This window comes from Talpa occidentalis, unplaced genomic scaffold (assembly GCF_014898055.3).
Source record: "Talpa occidentalis isolate TD23 unplaced genomic scaffold, MPIMG_talOcc4v2.1 talOcc4.6, whole genome shotgun sequence".
Taxonomy (NCBI): Eukaryota; Metazoa; Chordata; class Mammalia; order Eulipotyphla; family Talpidae; genus Talpa; species Talpa occidentalis.
Genome location: NW_023604972.1, coordinates 19,663,302 through 19,689,636, shown reverse-complemented (window position 1 = coordinate 19,689,636; position 26,335 = coordinate 19,663,302). Strand labels below are relative to the sequence as shown.

The window sequence follows — 26,335 nt, the reverse complement described above, 5'->3', positions numbered from 1 at the left end:
CTCTTTGTAATTTTCAGTCTTCCATAAATTCCTTCATTAATTACATTTTCTATAAGTCACTATTTTTCTATTTTTTTAGTTGGTTCCTTGCAAATCTTTTGTTAGATTTAATATTGGGTTTTGATATTTTTGCCCATCATATATAGTGATATATTTAGTATTTCATTTTCTGATATTTAAGAGTATAGTCCATATTTTACATATCAACCAAAGACATAGTAGACCAGTGAAGTAGAATAAGCAGTTCATGAAGCCAACTCCTTTTTTTTTTTTTAAAGATTTATTTATTTATGCATACAAGAACTGGGGTATAGGCCAGAGGTGCAGGGGTGGGTGAGTGGGTGAGAGGATTCACCATAGGCAGCATGGGGAACAGGACAGGCAGATTGACTAAAATACACTGCTGAGGGGGAGCGGCAGGTGAGTCAGGAGAGGTCTGTTACGCCATGTGGGTAGCTCCCTGCCCGGGGATTGAACTCTTACTGCAGTGGCTGTGGACAGCTTCATAGATTGTGTCTAAACCTCTTGTGCCACCATGCAGGCCCCATAAAGACAACTCCTTTTAAAGAAATTTTTCATGTATTTCTATTGTGAACTCTTCCCATATAATTTGATGAATTTCAAAAGATGTGTAACCCATAAAATTATAACCACAATCAAGAAGCAGAGAAGTTTCTTCATCCCCTTACAGCTCTTAGTGTTCTTTCATACTCCATCTCTTTTTCTCACTCCTAAAAGAACCATATGGCAGGATACACCTCTTTGTGCTTGGCTGTGTTCTTTCAGCAAGATCGTTTTGGTAAACATTCAATTCATATTATGTTTAACGTTAGTTTTTTTTTTTTTTTTTGAAGTGGAGAATGCACCCTTTTGTTTTATTTATTTATTTTTATAGAGGCATGTTCATTTATTTATTTGTTTGTTTATACATGCACTGGGTACAGTCAGAAGCGCGGGAGGGTGAGAGAATTCACCAGAGCCAGAGCTGGGAGCAGAGCAGGCAGAAGGACCGAAGTACACTGCTGAGGGGAGCAGCGGGCGGCAGGAGAGGTCTGCGCGCCATGTGGGAACCTCCTCCGGTGGCCTGGGAGCAGCCGGGAATCGAACCGGCGCTGCAGAGGCTGCTGGCAGCTTCGCAACCCAGCGCTCAACCGCTGCGCCACCGGGGAGGCCCTAACGTTAGTTTTTTTAATAGCTTTTTTTTTTTAAACCAAGTAGTATTCCCTTGCATCCTTATACTGCCATTTGTTTATCTTTCACCTGTTGACATGCATTTTGTTTATGGTTTTGGTTATTGAGAATAAAACTCCTATTAAGAAACACCACAAAACGTCTTTCTATAAATGTATGTTTTTAATTTTTTTGTGTTTTTAAGATTAAATAGCTGGGATTTATATGTTAGGTCAGTATTTAACTATCAGAAACTGCCAAGCAGTTTTAAATAGTGAATTTATCCTTTTCCATTCCTGCAGATATTTAAATGTTCTAATGATTGTACATACTCTGTAGCATTTAGTGTCACCCACCCTAACTTTAGCAATTCCGATGATTATGTGGTTGATACCATGTTTATATATCTTCATTTATGAAGACTCTTCAAATTTTTATCTATTGTTGAGTTTTAATTAAGGGATTTTAAGGACTATGTTTTGGGTATTTTTTTGGGGGGGATATGTGTTTGGATATGTTATGTCACAGAATATGTGACATAGGTTTTAAATTTTTTTAAAAGTTCAGCTTCTCATTTTCTTTTTGGGTTTTTCATTTTGTATCTATTCAAATCTTTGCTTACTCAAAGGCTATTGTGATGATTTGCAGTGTTTTCTAGAAGTTTAATAGTGTTAGCATTGTTATTTTGATCTGAATACCATTTTAAGTTAATTTTTGTGCATGGTATGAAATAATGGTTTATATTTACTCCTTTTTTTTCCATTGAGATCCAGTTGTTTTAGCAACACCTGCTAAAGAGACTTTCCTTTCCCTATTGACCTCCTTTGACATCTTTTTCAAAAGTCAGTGGAAGATACAAGTGGGAGTATATGTGAACTTTTGGTTCTGTTCTGTTGATTGATTTTTTTTTTTTGCCAGTACTGTCCTGATTGATTGCTGTAGCTTTAGACAGTATTGCAATAGTGTAGTATAACTTTTCCAATTTTGCTCTTTTAAAAATTAATTGTGATTATTCTAGGTTATTTGTATTTATATGTAAATTTTAGAGTCACCGTGTTAATTTCTATAAGCCAAGTCCAGTGGAATCTTTTTTGGGATATGCTGACTCTATTCCAAGATGTGGAGAATTTTCTCTTTTAAGACAACTTTACTTTTCTGGGGTGAATCTCATTTTGTCATGATACTTTGTACTTTTGATACATTTTTACACTTGATTTCCTAACATTTGTTAATGTTTTTTGAAAACATTATTCATGTCCTGGCCTTTTTTTTTTTATCGTATTTGGTATCAGTGATGCTAGACTGATCGCATGAAATGGGACATAGTCTCTCCTCTTTTCTAAAATAATTTCTGTAGAATTGCTGTAATTTTTTTCCTTAAAATATTCATGGAATTAACCTGTGAAATATGTGGACCTGAAATTTTGTGGTTAGTAATCAGTGAATTCAATTTCTCAAAGAGGAATGGGGATATTAAGATTTTTTTATTTATTCTTGTCATATTGATAATTTTTGCCTCAAGGAATTTTTCATTTTTTCTAGGTTGTTAAATTTGTTGCCATAAAGATTTTGTTAATCTGTAACTATCCCTTTATTGTTTTGTTTATTGTTTGTTTATCCCTTAGATTGGTAATTTGTGTTTTCTCTCTTATTTTCCTTCTCTGTGGTTTGTCTTTTTTATTGATCTTTCAAAGAACTGGCATTTAATTATAATGATTTAAAAAGTTTGTTTATATTCTGTTGCAATGATTTCTCTTCTTTTTTAATTCCTAGCTTATGGCTACTTGGGTAGGGGTAGATCTAAGGGAAGTTAAGGACACTGTCCTGATGCTTATGGCAAAGTGGATGGCAGTCTTCTGCCATGTAGTAATAAGAACTCACTACCCTATTTCTGCAGTGGTTTCCTCTGTGATTGCTGTTATTTTGCATTCTAAACAATTGCCTGTAATTCCTCTCTCTCTCCCAGGACATTAAGATCTTTGAGAAAAAATCTTGTGTATTTTCATATTATGTTCATAGAGTCAGACAAAATTTTAACTCAGTATTTTAAAACTAATAGCAAAAAACCTCCATAAGTACTGAGATCTAGGTAGAAAATATGTTTCTCGTAACATTATGGCTAGCAGTTTTAAACTTACTTTATGTGCAAACTATCATTTGTATTCATGTGAACACAATTGGGCACATATGTCTATTTACTTTTGTGAATTTTAAATGTGAGAAACAAGCACTTATAAAATCCAATGAGAACATTTCTTTTAAAATTATCTGGAAAAACATTCTTGTGGAATTTGGCTATTCTCTTTATTTACATATCCAACTGATTTTTGAATATTGTTGTTTCTATCCCAAATAATATGTCTCTATGTTAATCTTTCACTCAGAATAACATGTTTTAACTTATCTATTTTTCCTTTTGTTTTAAGTTATTTCCGTGAGAGAAGACCTGGTGCTACCTCAACTGGCAAATCTCTGACCCAGCGAAGTGAGTATCGGCCTTTAAAATCCTGTAAATTAGTTAGCACTCATTTGACAATGTGTTAAAGTCATAATCAAGAAGGTAGTCCACCTGCAGAATAGGGAATAATGGGACTAGAACTGTATGTCAGTCTTCATAGTACTTCAGATGCTTTTAATGGTGAATGAATAAAAGGCACTTACGTGCCTGGAAATTTGCACATGCTAATGTATAAAGATTTTGGCTTCATTAGCCATAGTTGAAGGCAGTTAGTGAAATCAAGTGGTTTCTGACAGTCAGAGCTACAGGACATAGATTTATGGGAAGTAAGTTTGCCATGGTAGCGGGAAAAGGCTGACTTTGTTACTCTGGTAAATGCATCATTGATAATCTTTTCTTTCTTTTCAAAAATTCTGCTTAGAGAAGTTCAGGAACATTCTTTTTGATAGTAAGATGGCATACACTTGGCTACTGAGCTTTTAAACATTTTTTTACCATACCAGAAAATGCAAATAGTGAGAATTCTTTCTGTAGATCAGTTTAAATCAAGGATGATAGAAATTCTTTTGAAGCAGTTTACAGGTATGTTAGACACTGGTGTTAGGAAGATACGTGGTTTCTGGAATTTTGAGTGATATCACTTCTAGTTGTTGTGTTAGTGTGCTTCTAATATTTGTTTATTGAGAATTAGAATAGAATTTAGATTAATTTTCTGCCATCTGTGCTCTCCATTATTTAGGAACTAATATGGGACCATCATAATTTCCACTGTATGTGGGAAATGTGCTTGTGGACCTTAGAGCTCAGCAAGAACATATGTATGTGATGCCATGCTTTAAGAAATAGTAATATGTCATGGCTGTGAAGTAAGAGATATAGACATAGTGAAGATTGCGGAGAGTTGATTTGGGGGTAAGAATTATGAGCATAATTTTAAGGACAGTAAATAGAGCTTAAGTTGTGATGTTGCTATAAAATAAACACATGCTTTAGGAATTTTTTGCACTGTTTTACATTATTCACATCTTTCCATTCTCATCCTATAACTCCCCTACTCCCCAAAGATCCAAATGAGGAGAATTCATCTTCCATCTTTCCTTATGGAGAGACATTTCTCTTCCAGAAGCTAGAAAATTCCAAGGTTAGTCTCATAGCATTTTAATTTTTCCATATTTAATTCTTTGTTCTCCTTCTGATATCTGTCTTCATTTTCCTGAAGCTGTTTAAAGAATGGATTACATTGAAAATGAAATTTGCGGTCAGTATGTCTATTCAGTAAAATCATGGTAAATTTAGATCTTTAAACATACATCATAAAAACATTTTCAGCTTGATACTGGAATATAGGAGAGTGGGTTTTTATAATATGCCACAAGGTACAATTACTTTAAAGAAGAATAATAAGAATAAACCACTAAACCCCCCCAAACTCCATGTATTTTATTTTTTCTCATACCCAAATGTCAAATTATTTATATATCCTAATTATTTGGTTTATCACTCAGCCTTTCTAGTATTTCTGCTCTTTTGCCATTTTAATTTTTGGTCTTGATAAAAGAGAAGTTGAAATTTAGAAAGTAGGAATGTAAGAGTAAATGAATTTTGCTTGTGGTTAGCATCTTAATTGATTTGATGAATTATTACAGATTTAAATAAAATACTTAAGGGCTTCTGTTTAATATAGTCTCCTAATTAAATGTTTTATTGAAAATTAAGCAATTAGACATTTGTTTAATAAAGCTAAACCAAGATATTATGACTCTTTGTAGAATATTGCTACACACAAACAAATGTTTTTTTTCTTTTAACAGAAGAAATGTATAAGAAATGAATTTTGGGCCCACGAAGAAACTCTGAAACAGGATGCAACTGCTGAGAGGAACTCTTTTTTGATAAAATCAAGGTATGAGGTCTTGAATGATGATTATGCTTTTGAATGGAATGTTATACAGTATTGACTTCTTGCTCTTGTTTCTAAGGAAATGGTTTACATAAGTAACTTCAAATCTTTTATTCTAACTGTTTTGATAAAGGTGCTCATTTTAATATCTGAGTTTAGAATTTGTAATCTGGTATATAGTGACACTCTGTAGCAGATTATTTTTGTCTTTTCCTAATTGAAACTACTTTCCTTGCTCCAAAGTGGCAAATATGTGGTGATTATGATTTTACTTAAAAGATAAATTATATTATTAAGGAGAAAGGGACAGTGTAAAATGTCACCAGGTGAGGTGAAGAATTTTTGCAAATGTATCCTTTTCATTAGGAGCTCAGCATTTACAAATGACAGTTATCTAGTATTTAGATCATACAGATAATAGTTATAAGGTATCAACTTTACTTTTTTCTCAGATTTATTAAGACTTGGTATACTAGATTGTTAAGGTTCATTTTCTGGTTATTCATCATTTTTCCAAGGTAGATAATCTTGTGGGTTTCCTTAAGTTGACTCTAAATAATTGAGTATCTCCAGTAAGCACTTGTTAAACACCTATTATGATGTAAAATGTGGAAGAGACCAGGCTAAATCATCATTCAAAGAAGAAATGATTTTTAGAATACTATATTCAGAAGGACGTAATATGACTCTTAGGCATATCTGTTTCATTGATTAACAAAAACTTCTTTGTAATGAGTTTATTAAACGCAAATGGCCAAATGAATGCATTTTGCCATTCCTCAAATGTATAGGAATATGCTTCCATTACTGTGAATATATCCCCAAGTAAAAATTAGTTATAGCTTACAACTTTTATCAGCTTTTATCTTTTATTTTCTATTTAACAGTTTGGTACAGTTTTTTCTTCATTAGCATTGCAACATAACACTAAAACTATCACCAAACTCCCTGCTTTATTACATTAGAAGTCAATTAGAGGTGATCAAGTGAAGGGGCAACCAGGGGAAGTGAGATCTCCAAATAGGCGGGTTTGAGGTTTATGATATTGCCCAGAAACTGGAGGTTGGGCTTCTTATGTAATGATGCTGTTGAACATGTTTAAATTGTGCTGCAAAGAGTAAGTCATTCTCTGTCCTTACCACCTGCACATATTTACCCCAAAATAAAAAGATATTATTAAATTACATATAAGAAAAAGCATGCTACCTCCAGTAATGTTCAAATGTGTCATTGGATAGCAAGAGATGTATTGAGTTATCCTGGAAGAGTTTTAAAATTTTTCAGAGGTGTTAGTTTGTAAGATATCAACTTAAATTTCATTTTTTCCTCTTAAATTTTTGTGAATGCTTGTTTATCAATTAGGAAAAAAAAAACATTGACTTAAATCACATATAGTATTTTGAAATAACCTCAGTCTTTTCCATTTAGCATATATGATAACAGGAAGGAGAAAATAAGTGAAGACAAAGTGGAAGATATTTGGATACCTCGAGAGGACAAAAGCAATATCCCTGTTGATTCTGCTTCAGAATCAGAATATTCAACAGTGGAAGAATGCTTTCAGAGTTTAAGAAGAAAAAATTCAAAGGCATCCAAATCTAGGACTCAAAAAGCATTGAATTTGGACCCTGTTAATAGGCACAGTTATCCATTAAGCTCAACAAGTGGAAATGCTGATTCATCAGTTTCCTCAAATGTGATATCTCCCTATGCCTGTTTTTATGGATCATCTGTAAAGAAGGTTAAATCGGGATGGCTAGACAAACTCTCCCCTCAAGGGTATGTATGTATTCATTTTTTTCATAAGTAGTTATTTTTAAAAATTCAACTTTATCCATTTCTAAGCCTGCTGCATTGTTGCTTAGTCTTCTCCCCCAACCACACATGCATACAGATGCAGTCTTTAGAGTCTTTCTGTATGCTTCTGCAAATGTTACTTGTTAGTCATAAGGAGGGATATGTGCAAGGTGTTACATATGGCAGGTTTATTTGAATACCAAATTAAAACTGAAAATTTTGATTTCACGTCTAGATTCTTAATATTTAATTTCTAACATTGCTCCCAAATTCACTACCATGTGTCCCAATTTGTAGCAAAGGAAAGCAACACAGACTGAGTTCCTGTTACTCATCCCACTGTTAGACTTGTGCTCATATCGTGGCAGTGTTCTTTTTGGGAATACAAAGCTTGTTGTAGTTAGTAGAAAGTACATCATTGTTAGAGTTTGGCCTTCACTATTATGTTTTGATTTCTATATGCTGCACAAAGTGTCAGTGTCAGTTGAATATTACACATTTAAAACAGATTTATCATTTCAAGTATTTACAGAGAAACTTCCTGTCCTTTAAGCATTTCACAGGATTGAGACACCTTTGGGGTGGAATACTTTCTAGTATCCTGATTTTGGGTTGTCTTTTTGAAATATTTAATTGAAATGTTTCTCATGAAGTAGCAAATTATTTTCAGGTGAAAACTCTCATTTAAATGGTTGTTATATACTGATTTTCTCTACTATTCCCCTAAAATGTACATCATTTTCACAAAACCTTAGTTTGACCTCACATGAAGCTTACTAAGCAAAAGGAAAAAAAAAATATCCGAAGCATCACTAGTGGGACTAGTGGGAGTAGGAATTACATTACTTAAGTAAGCAAAAACAATTTTATGGTACCAATTATATGGTTGATACTTATTACAAGGTAGCATCCTTTTAGAATATTAAGAGTTGACTAAACCAAAGCTGAATACTTCCTAGTATCACTTATTTTATCTTCCTTCTTTCTGGCCATATTATGGCAAAGTTGCAAGCTGCTTCTGCTTTTCATCAGTCATCAGTTTTATTGGTAAATGTAAAGGTATATTGCAGCCCTCAGATTTACACAAGTGCTAGATGAAACAGTGAGCTTGAATATTCTCAGGTCGTTCATCTCTGTAAACTTCGTTTAGAGAGGTCCTAGTTCTCTTTCAAAATATTACTAGAAGTGTTAGCAGACTCTGGGTGCAGAAGCCCCAGCAGCTGGGGTTTCCTGTCTCATCTCCAGTGGTACCTCACTCTTTCCAGGGTTGGTGCGTTGATGCTTCTGACACATTCACCATGGCTGACCACCTCTGGGACAGTGACATTTCTCCTCTGTCTTTCTCAGAGCTCTGATTTTTCATTCTTTCTATTCTGAACTTGTCTAAGTTCCAAATAAGATTTCTGGATTTCTATTTTCTATTTTAAGGGAAATAATTGAGTTTCTGGTTTATACATTTCCTCCTGAATACCAGGATGCATAGAGATACTTGGAAGAAAAATAATTGGCCAAAGAAGCATGCCTTTATTAGGCCAAAAGTTGATTCCACACTTTTCCTTTTCCTAATCATGCTTTTAGGCTGTTGACTATTAAGATGCCCAGTAATTAGACAAAGGGATGCCTACCCATTCCTTATACAAAGGTAAAAAATTTAACTCACGGTCACATGTCTCTTTGATGGAGGTAATACAGATTTAGATGTCTTCGTGAATCTCTAGAGGAGCAAACTTTTTCTGTAAAATGTAAGATAATATTTTAATCTTTACAGCCATAGGATCTCTATTGAAGATCAGTAACAGTAGTTGTAGCATGAAAACAGCCATAGATTCTATGTAATTCAAGGAATGGTTTGCACTCCAAGAAAACATAAGAATAGATAGTGGCTTAAATTTTTCCTGTGGGCCAAAGAGGCCTAAAATAGATGAGATGATTGGCTAACGTCTTGTATTAGATATTACATCTCCCCTGGGCTCAAAATAGAAAATTATGAGTTAATAGATCATAGGGATCATAGGGAAACTGCTTTCTATTATTCTATTATATATGGAAGTAATAAAAAACAGGAGCCCTCTTTGGGGACCTTTGTGCTTTCCTTTCTGCCTGAAATGTTCTTTCCATGCAGAGCAACAACATGTCTTGTACTTTACCACCCTCCAGTTCTTACTGTAATGTCTAATTTGCATTGAGGCCAGAGCACCAATTATCACTACTCCTCTTGCCCATCTCCCCCTTAATTACCTTATTTTTCTCTGACGGGGTCATACACTAAATGATTTATTTATTTCATATTCTGTTCTGGAGACAGTAGTCTGCATTGGCTAACATTGCCTGGCATGTGGAAGATGTACTTAATATTTGTTGTTGAATGAATAAGTGAAAACCTAGCATTAGACATTATTTTTTTTTCAATTTTTCTAAGACCACTAGTATCTAAAAAAGGTTTAGAGAATCTTATAATAAAAGCAACTATAACCACCACAGTAGCTGAATGTCTTTTATCCATTCATAGTGCTTTATAAATGAATAGACTATGGACTTTCACTATTCTCTCTTTAAAACAAATATATACACTCAGTTATCCTCTTCTGAATAGTGTTTGAAATGAAATGGTTGTCAGTCATAATGATATTAAATAAAATAAATTCATAATCTGAATTTACTTCAATTGATTGTCTATTTGCTTTTGGAATATAAATGCCAGTTCTGAATTAATGCACATTATGTGAAAATATATTTAGTGTGAAAAATTCATATTTAGAATGAAAATAATTATATAACATCATGCAGCTACATAAATGCTGACACACTTCCTGTTGAGCTGACGGTATGAAAGATTATTTAAATATTCAAGTGATTTAATAAGAAAATAGACTGAGACTGTTGGCTTAAAAGTAACTTGTCAAAATGTTGAATTTTAGTCTGTCATCAGAGTTTCTAACAAGGTCAAACTGACAAAGTTAATAAATTGCACTTGTTTTAAAAAACTCACTGGCATTTGAGGATTAAAAAACAAAAACAAAAACAAGCTCTCTCCCTTCTTCCTTGTTTCCTAACTGAAATGAAAAAAGCTCAGGCTTCTCAGCAAACGTGTAGATGTAAATGCAAACATGAAAGACTGGATATAATTTATTCTGGTAATTCCTAAATATTTGTCTCAGAGGAGTAATCTTGAAAGTTGCTTTAAAGAAAAGAGAACATGGTTGAGTGTGCTGTGCCCTTTCTAGGAGATGCAAATGTTGAAATACCCAAGAATACCCGCAACAGGGAACCGTTTTGACTCTCTTAATTTGCTGATTTCTAAAGGTGTTTGTGTCTGCAGCTTAATGCACTGAGCATACTTGCAAAAACTGTGATGTATCTAGAGGAATTCATATTTTAATTGACAGGATATTTTATTTTATTTTATTTTTAAAGAGGCATGTTTTATTTATTTGTTTGTTTGGTTTATACATGCACTGGGTACAGTCAGAAGCACGGGAGGGTGAGAGAATTCACCAGAGCCAGAGCGGGGAGCAGAGCAGGCAGAAGGACCGAAGTACACTGCTGAGGGGAGCAGCGGGCGGCTGGAGAGGTCTGTGCGTCATGTGGGACCCTCCTCTGGTGGCCGGGGAGCAGCCGGGGATCGAACCGGCACTGCAGAGGCCGCGGGGATCGAACTGGCACCGCAGAGGCTGCAGGCAGCTTCGCAACCCAGCGCTCAACTGCTGAGCCACCAGGAAGGCCCTGACAGGATATTTTAGTGCTTTATTTCTTACTAAGCTAAACTTCTCTTTTTTAAAAAAAATAAAATAAGTTTTGAACCATGGAGAGGCATTGTATGGTAGTGTGAGCCTAGAAACTGAACTCGTGAGGTTAACTCAGCAAATTGAGTATATAAAATGCTTAAGAATTTATGAAGGAATACAAAGGTAAGCAATCTGTGTTTCTTTTCCCCCCCTTTTATCTTCCATTTAGGGCAGGAAAAATTGTACAAATAAAACTAGAAGACAAAGCGTAATAGTTGGTCCATAAAGATTCACAGAATAAAGAATCATGAAGGACTGAGAAACCATTTCTTTAATGACCTTCTAAGGAAGACAAGTAGTCATTTCATTTTTGCAAAATGAATAACATTTTAACCGGTGTTTTTAGGTGAAGTACTTTTCTGGCTAGATAGAGTGAAACAGCACTGACATAGGCAACAGCTGACTGGACACAAGTCTATAAGAGGAATTGCAGGGGGCTCTACTATCAGAAAGGAGAAGCTGCCAGTGAATTGCAAGTTCAGGTTAAACAGAGAACTAGGGGGAAAGCCAGTGGTCAAATACCAACCAAAGGGCAAATCTCAGACTTGGTTGAGAGTCATATCATCTTTTTTTTTTTTTTTTTAAATAATAAATTTTATTTTTATATTCCCCCATACAATTGCAAACCCCCCCATTCTGACCCCAATCCCTCCCCTCCCAGCCCCCACCCCCCAAAAAGTGTCTCTGGTTCATAGTTTTTGTTGATTTTGGTAAGAGAGTCATATCATCTTGATGAAAGTAGCTCTTGACCTGTGGGAGCTCAGGGATTAGTCTACCAGTGCTTTTGTCAGTCCTGGATTTTCCAGCCAGTGCCCCCATTCTCCCCAGCTGCTTTGGTGGAGTAATCCCCGACCTGGCACACAGGGTGTGAGTACCTACATCTTTTGGTGATGCTGTCCTTTGGGTGGGCTTCCAGTAAAAAGCACTTCTAGTTGAAAGTTGACAAATATCTCTCTGACCCAGGTATTTTTGTTTGTCACCTTGTCCAACACGTTGAATCCTAAATGTTGGATAAAAGTATAACTTTTTATCTGCAAACTAGTTGGTTTACATAATTTTGAAAATTTATTACTTTAGTTGCTTAAAAATGAGGAAATGCATTTTAGAGTAGAAATCTTATAATAATGATAATTCTTTACTTTTTCTCTATGAACTTCTTCATTGCTAACACTGCATCCTTTAAAAACCTCACACTTAGATAAGAATATGAGTAATTAGATAAATAGAAAATAAGTAGATAACAAAAAATCTGCATATTTGGACATTGTAACACCAAAAATATTGAGTCTAGAAAGGTTAGAGCAGAGGGTAAGATAAAATATGCCTTTAATTCTTTAGAATTATGTACACAAGGCAGTTGAATTGCAAGCAGGATGTTGATGATACATCTTTTGTAAGTTATTGTTTAGACCAGTAGGTATGTGTGATTGAATCACCATGTTTATTAAAAGCCACAATTTGTGTGCCTTTTGACTTAGTACCTATTTCCAGTTGTATGATTTTTAAACATGGTATTTGGTAGCCTCTGCCCCCTTCAATTAGTAACAGTGGTTAACAAGCTTGTTCAATTTTGAATTTTTTTTAACTGTAAAATGTAATCTTTAAACATAAACCCTGCTGGTAGTGAGGAATGCAATTAAGCAGGAGTACCACTTCATGAATACTTCATAAATAGAGATTTAATTGTTTGTATATACACAGTTTGAAATAAGTTTTTTTAGGATACACATTTTGAGACAACCAAAACTGATACTAGTTGGTGAGGCTGTGTTTATGAAAGTAGTTGAAACTTCACACCACCTGCCCTAGCAGAGCTCAAGGGAAAGGTTTACAGAAATCCGTTCAATAATACTACACAAGACTTATAAATTATTTTTTAAAAAGCTTCTTAAAGGAATGTTTCCCTTCAGAACCTTAAAAAGAAAATAGGATAAAGTTGAACTAATGCGTTCCTTGTCTGCTTTACCTTTTGTCCTGAAGGAATTTCCAAGCACTTTGTAAAATTGAATTTACCTATAAAATGTGTCAAGGTCAAATATTATCAGTGCCCAAGAGGATGGCCAGGATGCTTTGCTCTAAAATGTACAGAAGTCGATTTTGCATAGTGGTGAAAGGCCTGGGCGTGGAGACCAGACTGCCTGTGCTTTTATCACAGATATGATCTCTGGTTGTGTGACTTAGGTGAATGATCTGATCTATTGGTGCCTCCTTCCCTTCATCTCTAAAACAGGAATCATAATATTACTTGTTCACACAGCTGTTTTGAGGATTAAAATAATTTATATTTGGATATGTCTTGCATCTATGCTTAGAACAAAGCACTCTATAAATGCTTACTACTTTTATTTGCAAGAGTATTGTGCCAAAAAAGTTCTTTATTGACTGAGTTTTTTAAACCTCAGTGTAGTAATTGCTATGTGGTAGATTAATTTTATATAATTCCATGAGATTTTTTTGCCTACTATTTAATAGATTATTATAAATATATGAGAGAAATATATAACTTTATGCCGGGAAAAGATAATTCTTATACATTGTGCATTCACCAGTATTTATTTATGGTTGTACATTGACATTTAGAAACAGTGCTTCAAAAGTTCTCCTCTTTAATATTTTGTTGAAATTTTGATTAACTTGTAGGGTTTGCTAATATTAAGTCCAAACTTCCATATTCTGGAAAAAAGAATAATATTGTGAGAAATCATCTAAGTGTTCATCTGTAATTAATTGGTTATTAGTGTCAGTATTGAAGACCATTTACAGAAAATAGCTAAGTAAGGGGCCTCCCTGGTGGTGCAAAGGGTAAAGACACAGTCTTTGAAGCAATCCGTAGCCACTGTAGCATGAGTTCGATCCTCTGGCCAGCCAGGGAGCAACCCACATGGTGCAGCAGACCTCTCCTGACTCGCCCGCTGCTCCCTCAACAGTGCATTTCAGTTAATCTGCCTGTTCCCCACTCTATCTCTGGTGAATCCTCTCACCATCCACATATCTAGCGTATACCCCAGTTCTTGTATGCATAAATAAATAAATCTTTAAAAAAAATAGCTAAGTAAATATTGACCTATTTAATGAACAAAGGAGGTTACACAACATATATATATATATATATATTTTTAAGATTTCATTTACTTTTGCATAGAAGAACTGGGTTGTAGGCCAGAGATGTGGGGCCTGAGAGGATTCACCAGAAACAGAGTGGGGAAGAGAATAGGCGGATTGACTGAGATACACTGCTGAAGGAAGTAGCAGGGGAGACAGGAGAATTCTGCTGCATCACGTATGGGTTAGCTCCCTGTCTGGGAATTGAACTCAGGCTGTTCACAGTGATAGTGCTGAGACTCAACCCCTAGGCTACCAGGGAGGACATGCAACATAGGTATTAATTTAGTTTTACAAAGTGCTGATTAATTTGCATTTTTAAGTAGGAACATACCAAATGCATGCATTTTTAATCTTTTTTTTTTTTGAATTGTGATATAATTGACTTATAACACTGATTTAATTTCAGGTGTAAAAATGATTTGATATTTGTGTACATTGTGAATTTTTTGTTAACATCTGTCACTATATATAATTGCAATTTTTTTGTGATGAGAACTTTTAAGTTCTACTGTTAACAACTTTTAAATATGCAATACAGTGTTTCTGACTATATATCAAATACATTTGAAAAGATGTATTTTGAAAATGTTTAAAATGTACTTTTAAAGTATATATTAATGAATTTTCCAAGTTTTCTTTCAGTAATTTTTCTTTCAATGACAGAGTAGTTTTCTAAGACTTTCAAAATTTGATCCTTAGTATTTGAGAAAAACAGAAGAAGAAATTAAGGGTGTAGTGTTTTAGTAGTGTTTATTTTTTTCTATATAAATAATACAAATTTGAATAAGCATTTTTCAGTGAGAAATACATTCATTCATTTGTTCATCCACTAAATATTAAGCACATTTTTATATAGTAGGAACTGTGAAAGTTGCTGGTTTTACATTGATAAAAATAGTTTCTGCACCCAAGTATCTCAATATAAGTGTGGGAAGTGCATGAAGCAAAGCAAATGCATAATTACAAAATCTACTAAGTGTCAGTAAGTCAAGAAATTGAGCAGTGGACCAAACAAAGGAGCCTGAAAAATCCATATAGTATTAAGGAATGACATCTTGGAATGAATGACTTGCAAGTTGAAATCTCAAGAAGAAGGAAGTAGCCAGGTCAAGAGTAGGCAGGAAGTACTCTAAACATAGAAAATGGCATTTGGAAAAGCCAGCAAGCCAATACAAGTCAAGAGAAGGGAGACAGTATGAGTAAAGCATAGTGTACACAGATTAGGTACCTGCAAACTTGGTGGGACAACTGGCTGAATGAATGACAGTAGAAGTACTTTTTAAAAAATAATATGCATACAAGAACTGGGGTACAGGCCAGAGGTGTGGTGGGGGGCAAAAGGGGGTGAGAGGATTCACCAGAGACAGAGTGGAGAACAGAACAGGCAGATCTACTGAAATACACTGTTGAGGGGAACAGCGGACGAGATAGGAGAGGTCTGCTGCACCATGTGGTAGCTCCCTGGCCAGCTGGGGATTGAACTCGTGCTGCAGAGGCTGTGCTTAACCCGTTGAGCCACCAGGGAGGCCCCCTATAGAAGTACTTTTAATGGTAGAATTGCATAAAGGTTCTCTCCATTAATAGATTGATTGTTTTTAAAGCTGCTACATTATGTAACACTGTCTCATTTTCTTTTAATATGGCTGGAAATTATTTTGTTAGCCATATATTATTAATCCATATATTATTAAATTCAGTAATCTTTATATATCAAGTTACAAAATATTCAACATAGATCTTCCATATGATCCAGCTACTTCTAGGTAACTGTTAGAAGGATGTGGAAACACCATTTCAAAGGGAGATATACACTCCTGTGTTCACTGCAGCACTGTTTACACTAGTCAAGTTGTGGAAAGTGCCCAACAACAGATGAGTGGATACAGAAGATGTGGTATATAGGAACACAGTGGAATACTTCTTGGCAATAGACAAGGATGAAATCTTGCCATTTATGACAACATGGGTGGAAGTGGAAGGGATTATGCTAAGTGAAATAAGTCAGGAAAAGACAAATACTGGATGCTTTCACTCATATGTATATTGTAAAGAAACAAAGCAAAGGAACAGGCAAAACAAAACCAAAACACATTATTGGACTCTGACTTCAGAACTGAGGCTGGCAGAGGGGTTGGGTGAGGATGGGAGCAAAGGGTGGAGAGGACCCCAGTGGACTGGTGAGTCTCATCCAGTTACTGGTGTCTGGGTGGTGCATGTGGTGTGACCCCATGTCCCTATCACATATACAGTGGTTCAAACCAGTGTTACTGCACAAACAAATTAGTTAAAAGAGCTGAGCACATCTAATAGTCATTGTAGTTGAGACAATGAAAATGATTTGGGAGCTATCTTAGGAGCTAAGACTCATAGGCTCCAGTTTGGTTAGTTGTCCACAGAATGCCAAGGATAGAGTGTCCCTTGAAGCTAGTGCCTGAGAGGGGTGCTGTAGCTAGTCAGATAGTGGCCTCTTTCATCCATGAGCTGTCACCTCTTCCGTTCCCCATTCTTATTTTTCCGTGGACACAGATAGTTATTCCCTGACAGTGTCTCAGACCCCTGACTGTCTATATAGATCCTGATGTCAACTTTGAGTCCAAGTGTTTACAAGTAAACTATTTTAAGATCTGTTAAAGCAGGGCCTCCCCGGTGGCACAGCAGTTGAGCGCTGGGTTGCGAAGCTGCCCGCAGTCTATGCAGCGCTGGTTCGATCCCCGGCCGCTGGGCAAGGGTCCCACATGGCGCGCAGACCTCTCCTGCTGCCCGCTGCTCCCCTCAGCAGTGTACTTTGGTCCTTCTGCCTGCTCTGCTCCCCGCTCTGGCTCTTGTGAATTCTCTCACCCTCCTGCACCTCTTACTGTACCCAGTGGTTGCATAAATAAATAAATAAATAAATAAATCTTTAAAAAAAAAAAAAAGATCTGTTAAAGCAGGTTTTCAAACATTTTTACTCTCTGTGTCTTGGAAGGTTTTAAAATTCTGAATTTATTTCTGAGTTTTCAGATGTCTTCCTTGCCTTTAGCTGCTTTCTTCTTAAAGATGTTGATTATTTAATCAAGTGCTGGTTACTTGAAGCTTATTTGTCTCATCTTGCCCGTGTTGCTAAAGGGACTGTGATTAATCTTGTCATCCATTTAGCAAATTCTAAGTGCCATATTTGTGTCTGTGATTGTTGCTGATCACATAGCAGAGAATGAAACATTCTTGAGCTTTGTTCTCATAAAGTGTAAGGTCTGGTTTGGGAATCAGACGTTAAACAAGTAAACAAACAGATGTAATTAGAGATTGTGTTAAAACCCTATGAGGAAAGGTAGAGAATGCTTTGAGCAAGGACAAACTGATCTCTTTTGGATTGATTCATCAGGAAGGAATGTTTGTGTAGGTGATTTCGGTGGAACTATAATAGATAAGGAATAGTTAATACAGAGATTTGAGAGATTATAGAAAGTCCTAAGGCTTTTATTGTGCCACAGATGTTATTTTTTTCTGAAAAGATTATATGTATCACCAAGTTACAGACTACATGTGACCACCATTTACAATGTAAGGTGGGTGAGAACCCCAAACCAAATCCTTTACTTAGTCCACATTTTATTGATTTGCCATTAATTTACATAACTATATACTTTAGAGGTTTATCTTCACACCTCTACATGTGTACATAATTCACTCTCCCTCCACCAAAGCTCCAGGGCCAAAGCCTTGCCATCTCCCCTCACCTTTCTCTTATCCTCACCACCCTTCCCCTTGGTAACCAGTATATTTTTTCTTGGAGTCTAAGAATTATCCTTTGTTTTGACAGTTTGTTTTCCTTGCTTGCTTATATTATGCAAATGAATGAGGCCATCCTGTAACTGTCTTTCATTTTCTGACCTACTTCCTTTAGCATAATCATCTCCTGACACATCAATTTGTTCCAGAAGGCACTCTTTCATCTTTAGTAATAGCTGCATAGTATTCCACTGAGTAAATACTCCATGTTTGGTTTATCTGGTCATCTGTCAGTGGGCATTTAGGTTGGTGCCATGGCTTGTTTGTTGTGAATAATGCTGCTGTGAATGTAGGAGGCAATAAATCTTTCCTAGTAATGCCAAAACAAAATGTTGATGTACAAAATAACTGTAGTTTGGGAAGATGTATATTTGCTTGTCTTTAAGTATGATAAAGATAAACATGAAATGAATGTGAAGTGATTAATTTGTTCACTGTGTAATTATTAGGTTTGGCTAACATTCTTTGTTTTTTAAATGTTTACTGCTGGAAATTTGAAGAACCCTTGGGTTGCTGAATGAAGGAAAAACAAATGTCTGTGATACTGTTGAATGTGTCATTATAGGCCAGGAGTAGTTAAAAAGAAATTGATCGATAAGGGAGGAAGATGGAAAGAAAACTGGGAAATTCGTTGTGGTTACATAATTTAAGTTCTTTACATGTTGTTTTAATTCATAATTTGTTGATTATATGTGAAAATGTTGTCTACGCTGATTGAAGCCTTTCACCGTGTGACCAGATAATGCTACTATTTTAAGCAGAATAATGATCAAGGTGGGAGGGTTACTGAGTTCACTTGAGCAAATAGAGGTGTGCTACACAGGAAGCTGCTGGGAGATGAGTTCTGCACACTTCTTGACATTCTTTTCTTTTTTTTTTTCCAGAATGGAAAATGTTTATTACTTTATCTAAATTCAAAATTTTATGATTATAACTTTTCTTGTTTATAATAGCACTGACATTCTTTTTCTATTTTTAGGTCTTTTGAAAACTACAGAAATGATACAAATTCCTTATCTTAAACATGTTAGAAAATGTAGATTTGGTTGTTACCTACCTAATTAATTTAGAAATGGCTTTTTTTTTTTTTTTTGAAACTGGAAGTTAGTTTCCATATATGAAGTGTGTGGAAGGTGAAACGTCTCCAGAATGAATCAGTCCTAGCTGAGAGCCTTGTAGAGAATATGATATTAAAAACTTTTAGGATTTTCTGACTTCAGGGAAAGGGACTGAAACAAAATAAAACAAAATAAAAATAAATCCAAGTAGAAATGATTCTGTGATTTTCCCTTATATAGTCAGAAAATGTTTGTTTTTTTCCGAGTTAAATAGGAAACATGTGATTGCATTATTTTACTTTGTTTCTCTTGTTGGTAACCATTTTAAATTCATTTGTTTTTCATAAGATTCTTTAAAAAGTGTTTTAATGAATTTTGGATGATTGTAAATGATTATATTTAGAAAAGAGCTTTTCAGCTGATTCTAAATTAAATTATGTAACTCCAAATGACAAAGCTTTGTTATTTAAAAAAAAAATATTGCAGAAAATTAAAGTAAGGCACATGTTCAAAGCTTAGTGAAGGATGTAAGTTTTTGTTATCTTCATTAAAGGATCATCTCCTTTTAGGGGACTGGGGACACTGATAGTGTTACCAACCACCTTTTGCATTCAACATTGCAAATGTGGATGACAACATTGTTACCATAATAATTTTTTTTTTAATACCCATGTCAATTGATTAGAAAGTGTCATTTATGTATTTTTTTTCTTTGCACCACGGTCAAAACTGTATGTTGTCATAACCCAATGCTTTTTATCCTGCTTAGTCATGGTGATGTACTCAGCAAAGTTCTGTTACAAATGTATTTAAAAACCAAGCTCATGGTACTTAAATGTAAAATAACCATTTTATTTGTTTTACAGAAAACGCATGTTTCAGAAGAGATGGGTGAAATTTGATGGCCTTAGCATTTCTTATTACAATAATGATAAGGTAAATGCATTTTACGGTTTTCAAAGATTGCTTTGGGCATAAGTACAAACTAGGTAAGTGATTTGATGTTTAAGAATAGGAGTTGGACTATCTACAATAAAAGGGTTTGAATAGGATAAAAACATATTTTTTCCATCATTTAACTTTCGCTTGATACATGCAATTGTTTATGTTAAATAAGTTATTAATGAAGTTTCTACTACAAGCCATAAGAGTGATTATGAACGATATACAGATGAACAAGTAGTTGCCTTTTTTCCAGAGAGCACTAACCAATGTTTACCAAATGACACTGCCTATAGAAAATGGCAAAACAAGAAGAGGTGGTTTTGTATGCTGGGAATGGTTGTAGAAGAGCAAACTTCTTGCATGAGATTTCATTTGCCATAGGATCTGTTTATTTGATGTGTATTTTTGTGTGTAAGTCTATTTAGTATCTCATTGAATAGATTTGCCATATTATTTAACTAAAGCTTTAAAGGAAATATTTGGTTTCTTTTAAAATATTTATTGTTATAAGTCATAGCATAATTAACATTTTCTTTATGATATTGTTGTATATAACTGATTATGTCTTTTGGATGAATTCCTGAAAGTAAAATTGCTGAACTCTCAGTACACATTGTCAAACCACCTGATGGAAAAATTCTACTGATTTGTGTGTTCAATGGTGCATTAAGATGCCATTTTTAAATTTGTATAATATTGAGATGATGTTGATTTACATTACTGTTTATGATTTTGGAGAATAGGTTCACATCTCTTCAGATATTTATCACCACAAGAAAGAGAAATTTATGTTGAGAAACCAGCCAAAATAGAATCTGTTGTCAGAGAGAACAAATGGGTCGTCCAGATGGAAAATGTGGGCTATGTATTGGTAGAATTGGGTAGTTCTCTGTGGGGAACAGAGTTGTGATACAGACTTGTGGTTATGAAGCTGAGAAAAGGCTGCTTGGAGTTCAGAGCTCAGCGAAGAATCTTGACAATTATGTGAAAGTGTCACAAAATACAGGAAATCATAACTTACAGTGTCCACAGATTCTTAAAAATTCAACTTTGAGAGAAAGGATGTATAACAAAGCCATGTTCTCAATAAGTCATTTCATTCAATGTGGCAAGAATTATTTTTCCCTCATCAATGTTACAAAAAATTCTGTTGAATGAATATATTATATGATGACCTGCTGTATTTCATGGGTAGTTGAGTCTTAATGTTGAGATGCTGTTTTGGTCTTGCCCTCTATTAGATATGAAGTGATTTTATTCTTCGGAGATTTAAGCTGAAATACTTTGGAGAGGAATGTCCTATCTGCAGGTGTTTTTCTTATGATAGTTATCTGTCTATGTAGCTGTTATCTACAAATATGTTTGCATACAAACATAGATAAAACAAAAACTTAAGTTGGTAGCCATTGTCAAATTTAGGAAAGGACATATGAGTGTTTGTGGTACTAATCTTTGATTTTCTGCGTTGAAAATTTCCTTAATAAAAATCCCATTTTTATTTAGTTAAATCAATATTATATAGTTTTAGCTATACATTTCCTTTATATACATATTTAACATTTAACCATAGTCTGAAATCTGTGGTTTTATAACCTGGCTTTATCTCATTATTTAATAGGTTTTTTTTTTTTGAAGTTTTATTTATGCATACAAGATCTGGGGGGTACAGGCCAGAGATTTGTGAGGGGTAAGAGGATTCACCAGAGACAGAGTAGGGAACAGAACACACAGACTGACTAAAATACACTGCTGAAAGGAGCAGTGGGCGAGACAGGAGAGGTCTGCTTTGCCATGTGGGTAGCTCCCTGGCTGGCCAGGGATAGAACTTGTGCTGCAGAGGCTATGGAGAGCTTCATAGTGCTGCGTCTTAACTTCTTGTGCCACCAGGGAGGCCCTTAATAGAAATTTTAAATGCTTAATAGTTGATGAAATTTGTGATTTGAATGGAGATTTAGATCCCTTCATATGTTGAATTGTCAGTGCTGCTGGGCAAAAGAATATGTGACTTCAGAAAGTAACAGACATTGCAACATAACACCTCACATGCTGCTGTTATACCGAGAACAGTTTAAACTCTAGTGAAGTGTGAGTTGCTTTGCTTCTCTTTGCAATGATTCAGCTAAAGCATCAGATAGGTTTAAACACACCTCTTTGCGTTTCGCAAGATGGTATAATGCATTTTTTTTAAAGTTGATTTCCTGCTTTAGTTTTTGTTTCTTGTTTGTTTGTATATTTGAATGTTGAGATAATTTTTATGCCCAAGGGTGGATACAACTGAAGTCTCATTTTCTGATGGAATCTGACCCCAGTTTTTTTCAGCACCTAATGTCCTTCTCTGACTTAATTGAAATGAGGAGGGAAACTGTTTACAAGTGAGAGTGGCTTCCATGCCACGAGGCACTGTTAGTTTTGGAATTATTATCTCCATCTGGGACAGAGCGTTTCTGTTGATAGTATCCAATAGACTTTTTCTCTCATTGTCCTTTAAAAGCTCCTCTGAACTACTGTGAAGAGATCAGTGCCTATCACTTTTAAAAATATTTGTGAAAAAATAGTAGTTTCAAATTGAGATAAATATGTCATTACTAAAATCATTATAAATCATTTAGATGAGGATCAGATTTCTTAAACTTCAAATTGTTTTCTTTGTTATTTCATTCTTTTACTTATCCTTATGGCTGATTTCATCTTGGCAAAATACAAAACCACAGGAATGGGTGTCTTCTAAAACGAGACATGGTTTCTGTTGTGATTCCGCTGGCAAAAGGGATGAATTGGTGAACTGGGAAGAGAGAATTTCAGGGGCAGTTAACAGAAGCAAAGGTGTGGCCATAGATGTTGTGTCAGCTGGGTGCACTGTCTTACTGGCCATGTGCAAAGAGGTTGGGCCTTGTTTTCATTGTTTAAAGTGCAGTTGAGGGGGCATGTAGTTGGGATCTTAGGATGTAATGTGCACACAGAGTGGCCTGTTTGCTGAGTTTTCTTCTACTTTTCTCCAGGCTGCTCAATCACTTATCTGCAAAGACTTCTTCATTGTATTACTGAAAATGACATCATCCCCAAAGCCTTACTATTTTATCACCATCACCAGCCAAGAAATCTAACTCACCTCTGGCCTCAGCTGTGGGCAGAATTGTATGCTTCATTGTCTGCAAGTCATAGATAAATGACAAACTTGACCTAGATATCTGTGTTCCAGGCTCAAGGGATGCTTTAAAATTTCTTAAGGACAATTTTACACTCTGAAAAATGCATTAGTTTAAGTCTGTTGTCATTGAGTTTCCCCCTCTATGTTGTCTTTATCATGTAGATAAATGTAAAATCAACTCTACAGTGTTTGAAAATATGAAATTTATCTTGGGATCTCCTAATAGAGTTAAAGGAGCCATTAGAGAAATGACAGCTTCCTGAAGTGGCATCTTTTTAGCTTGTTAAGTACATTTTGCTCACTTCTGGGGAATTTGTTTTCCTGTTACTCTTCCATAAGCACTTACCTTTTAAATATAATATTATAAGCATGTAGGTAAGTTATTTTGTTAAGCAATTGTTTTCTAATCTCTTTAAAGAGATGTAGAAGAATCTCCTTTTTAAAGTTCCTTTTTTCCTGTAATGCTGCTTGATTTTTCATTACTGAAAAATGGGTTAATGAGTCCATTTTATTCAGTAAATGGTTAATTGTCTCATTGTAGACACACTTTTTATAAGCTCCTCTCATTCTTAGGTGAACTAAAATTTGATGAAGTATCACCTGGGGGGAGAAAATGTGTTTTTGGACATTGTAAAAATCGTAGAATCTTCCTTGTTTGGTCTCAGCCACTACAAACTTATTGCCAGAGAGGCCCTTAAACTGTCCTCACAGGTGCCATGCTCACACCTGCCCCCTGGGTTACCTGACGGTGGGAAGGCTTTCTCTCCCGAGTCTTAATTCCTAGAGTTGTCTAGTCTTCTCTGTATTGCTGTGACCTATTCACATTTATTGGATTTCCTTTAAACCAATCTTAAGAATTTCTTTACAATGACTTTTTTTTCAGAGGTGTCTGGGTAGAAATTGCGGAAACTTTAGCATGTCTCTTTCCTGGATTGTTTACTCCATAGTCTTGCGCTTTTGTTTTTGTACCTCCTGGCCATTGCCATTAATCAAAACCCATCTTGTAAAACTAGTCCCTGAATTTTTACTTTCTCCATCTGTGACATCTGAGCAATAATATGAGGGATAGTTAGAAGGAAAACAGGGTGAAAGTAGAGAGGTAAACCAGGAGTGTGTGCTCTAAATCAGGCATTAGCTTCACAGGGTTTATGCTAATTCTGTACTTTAGAAAATTATTGAAAATGAGCTGTTAGAGTTTGATGTAATTGTGATTGATTGGAAATAGGATCTATTCATTCAGAAAATATGCAACACTGATTATGTGAAAAGTGATGAGGAAAACAGGCTTATGACTCACACAGTCTCTTCTATCTGGAGAGAATGTATTAACCAGATGATCACCCAGTAAATATAGAAATTACAGTAAATATAAATTATTAGTTAATAATTGATGTAGAGGAAAGGTACAGGTTGATATTATCTTAAATTGGTTTTCTATCTGAGTGAAGGTGAGGGAAGGGCCTGAGAAAAGAGGCTGCTCAGAGGAAGTTTTCTTCCGGACTGTATATTCTTGCTAAAGTATGAAGAATGTGGAGGCAGAAACTACGTGAAGATGGGTATGAAAACTATTTCTTGCAGAACAGAGTATGCAGAGGCAATGGATCAGATGCTCAGGGAACCCCAAGAAGGCTAATGTGACTAGAAAGTGTCAGGCTGTGGAGGAGAGCAGGTTGACACTAGCTGTGGCAAGAAATCCAAGTTGTGGGATCACCAGTAAGATTGTTCTACTCAATACTGACTAGTGATTTTTTAATGGATGGGCACAGAGAGAGGAGGTTACATTTTCAGGAGATCAGTTTTAAACTTTGAGGTGCTTATGGGAAAGTGAATGCACCATTGATGGCTTGTGGAAGTAGAGATCACTGACATGGGTAAGAAAGAGAAGGATGTTAGAATTCTCTGCATGAAGTAGGTAGTTGAAAGAGTATGAAGGGATTTTCTTCCTTGGGAGAGAAGATAACACACACACAAAAGGAAAATAAAGAAAAGTTATAAGTACTTATTTTTTATTTTCCTCTTTTCTCTGAGGTTACCCACACATCTTCCTAAATCACAGGTCAATAAATTCAATTTTGACTGCTGCAGGACATGGGATGATCTTCATGACCTTGGAATTTCAGATGGCTTTAAAGAGTCGCTGGGGTTTTGATGGACACAATGTCTAGGATAAGAGATTAGAACAGAAGCAGTGGAGGAGAAGAAGCTGTTGGAATTAAGCAAGTATACCATGATAGTATAGTATATTCCTCAACTAGCAGCTGCTAAATCTCCTGGTAGAACCATACCTATCTGCTGTGTATAGCAAGGTTTTATTGGTGGGAAGAACATGAACATGACATGTGTTCTCTGCTTGGAATAATTTAGTATATTCTTTAACTCAGCAGTCATTTTTGATACTTGGAACATGCTCAAATGTAAGGGTCTGCAGGTAATGCTGTGGAATGGAAGAGTAGAAGAAACCTGTAACAGTGTTTCTGGATTTTTGTGACATTCATGACCTTCCATAATGTGACCTTGGTTTGTTTATGTTTTCAGTCTCATTCCTTTAGACTCTATACACAGTCCCTCTTATTTTTCTTCTTTACCCCTCCATTATTTAGCCTTTCTGACCAGGATGGCCTCTACTCACTTACCTTATTGGTTGAAAAGTTGATTTCTTAGAGTCAGGTATAAATGCCACCATCTCTTTAAAAATATCTCTAATCTCTTTTAAGTAGAATAGAGAATTCTCATCTTTATACTCTTATATGCCATAGTTTGTACTCAGTTTTAAACTTTTATTATATTAGCTGGTTTTTCATCATGAGGTTCCTTGAATGTGTATTTATTCTGTGAAACTTCTTTCCAGTACATGGTCCAACAAATATTACATTTTTTGGAAATAATTGAAATTATGGGGTGGTCATTATGCCAAATGGCTTAAAGGGTTCAGAAAAAGGAAGATTGGTAGAGTTATCAAGACTCTCAAGAATGACCACATGGAGAAAAGTGTGATATGTGTATGCCAACAGCCAAATCTATCCTTTTCCACTCTTTATTGGAGGATAAAAAGTAATGTGATGGCATTGTGGGCTTAAAATCATCATCAGAGCACAGGGTAATGTGGTCAATAGACTTAATCCAACTGTCTGGTTTCTCGGCTATGTTCTTGTGTTCCACAGTATGTGATAGCAGTGGTTTGAATTGGTTCAGTTACAGTAC

At 35.3% G+C, this 26,335-nt stretch overlaps 1 protein-coding gene across 4 annotated transcripts in view; it reads left to right on the top strand.

Moving 5' to 3' along the window:
* The window catches only part of ARAP2 (ArfGAP with RhoGAP domain, ankyrin repeat and PH domain 2), a 169,265-nt gene that overhangs the window by 22,007 nt on the left and 120,923 nt on the right, over positions 1 to 26,335 (top strand). For all 4 annotated transcript variants that reach the window (XM_037530434.2, XM_037530435.2, XM_054688391.1 and 1 more), the window contains exons 4-8: positions 3,597 to 3,655; positions 4,693 to 4,769; positions 5,440 to 5,531; positions 6,957 to 7,307; positions 19,908 to 19,977. In XM_037530434.2, the coding sequence (XP_037386331.1) occupies positions 3,597 to 3,655; positions 4,693 to 4,769; positions 5,440 to 5,531; positions 6,957 to 7,307; positions 19,908 to 19,977 (649 nt within the window). The remainder of the gene's footprint in view (positions 1 to 3,596; positions 3,656 to 4,692; positions 4,770 to 5,439; positions 5,532 to 6,956; positions 7,308 to 19,907; positions 19,978 to 26,335) is intronic.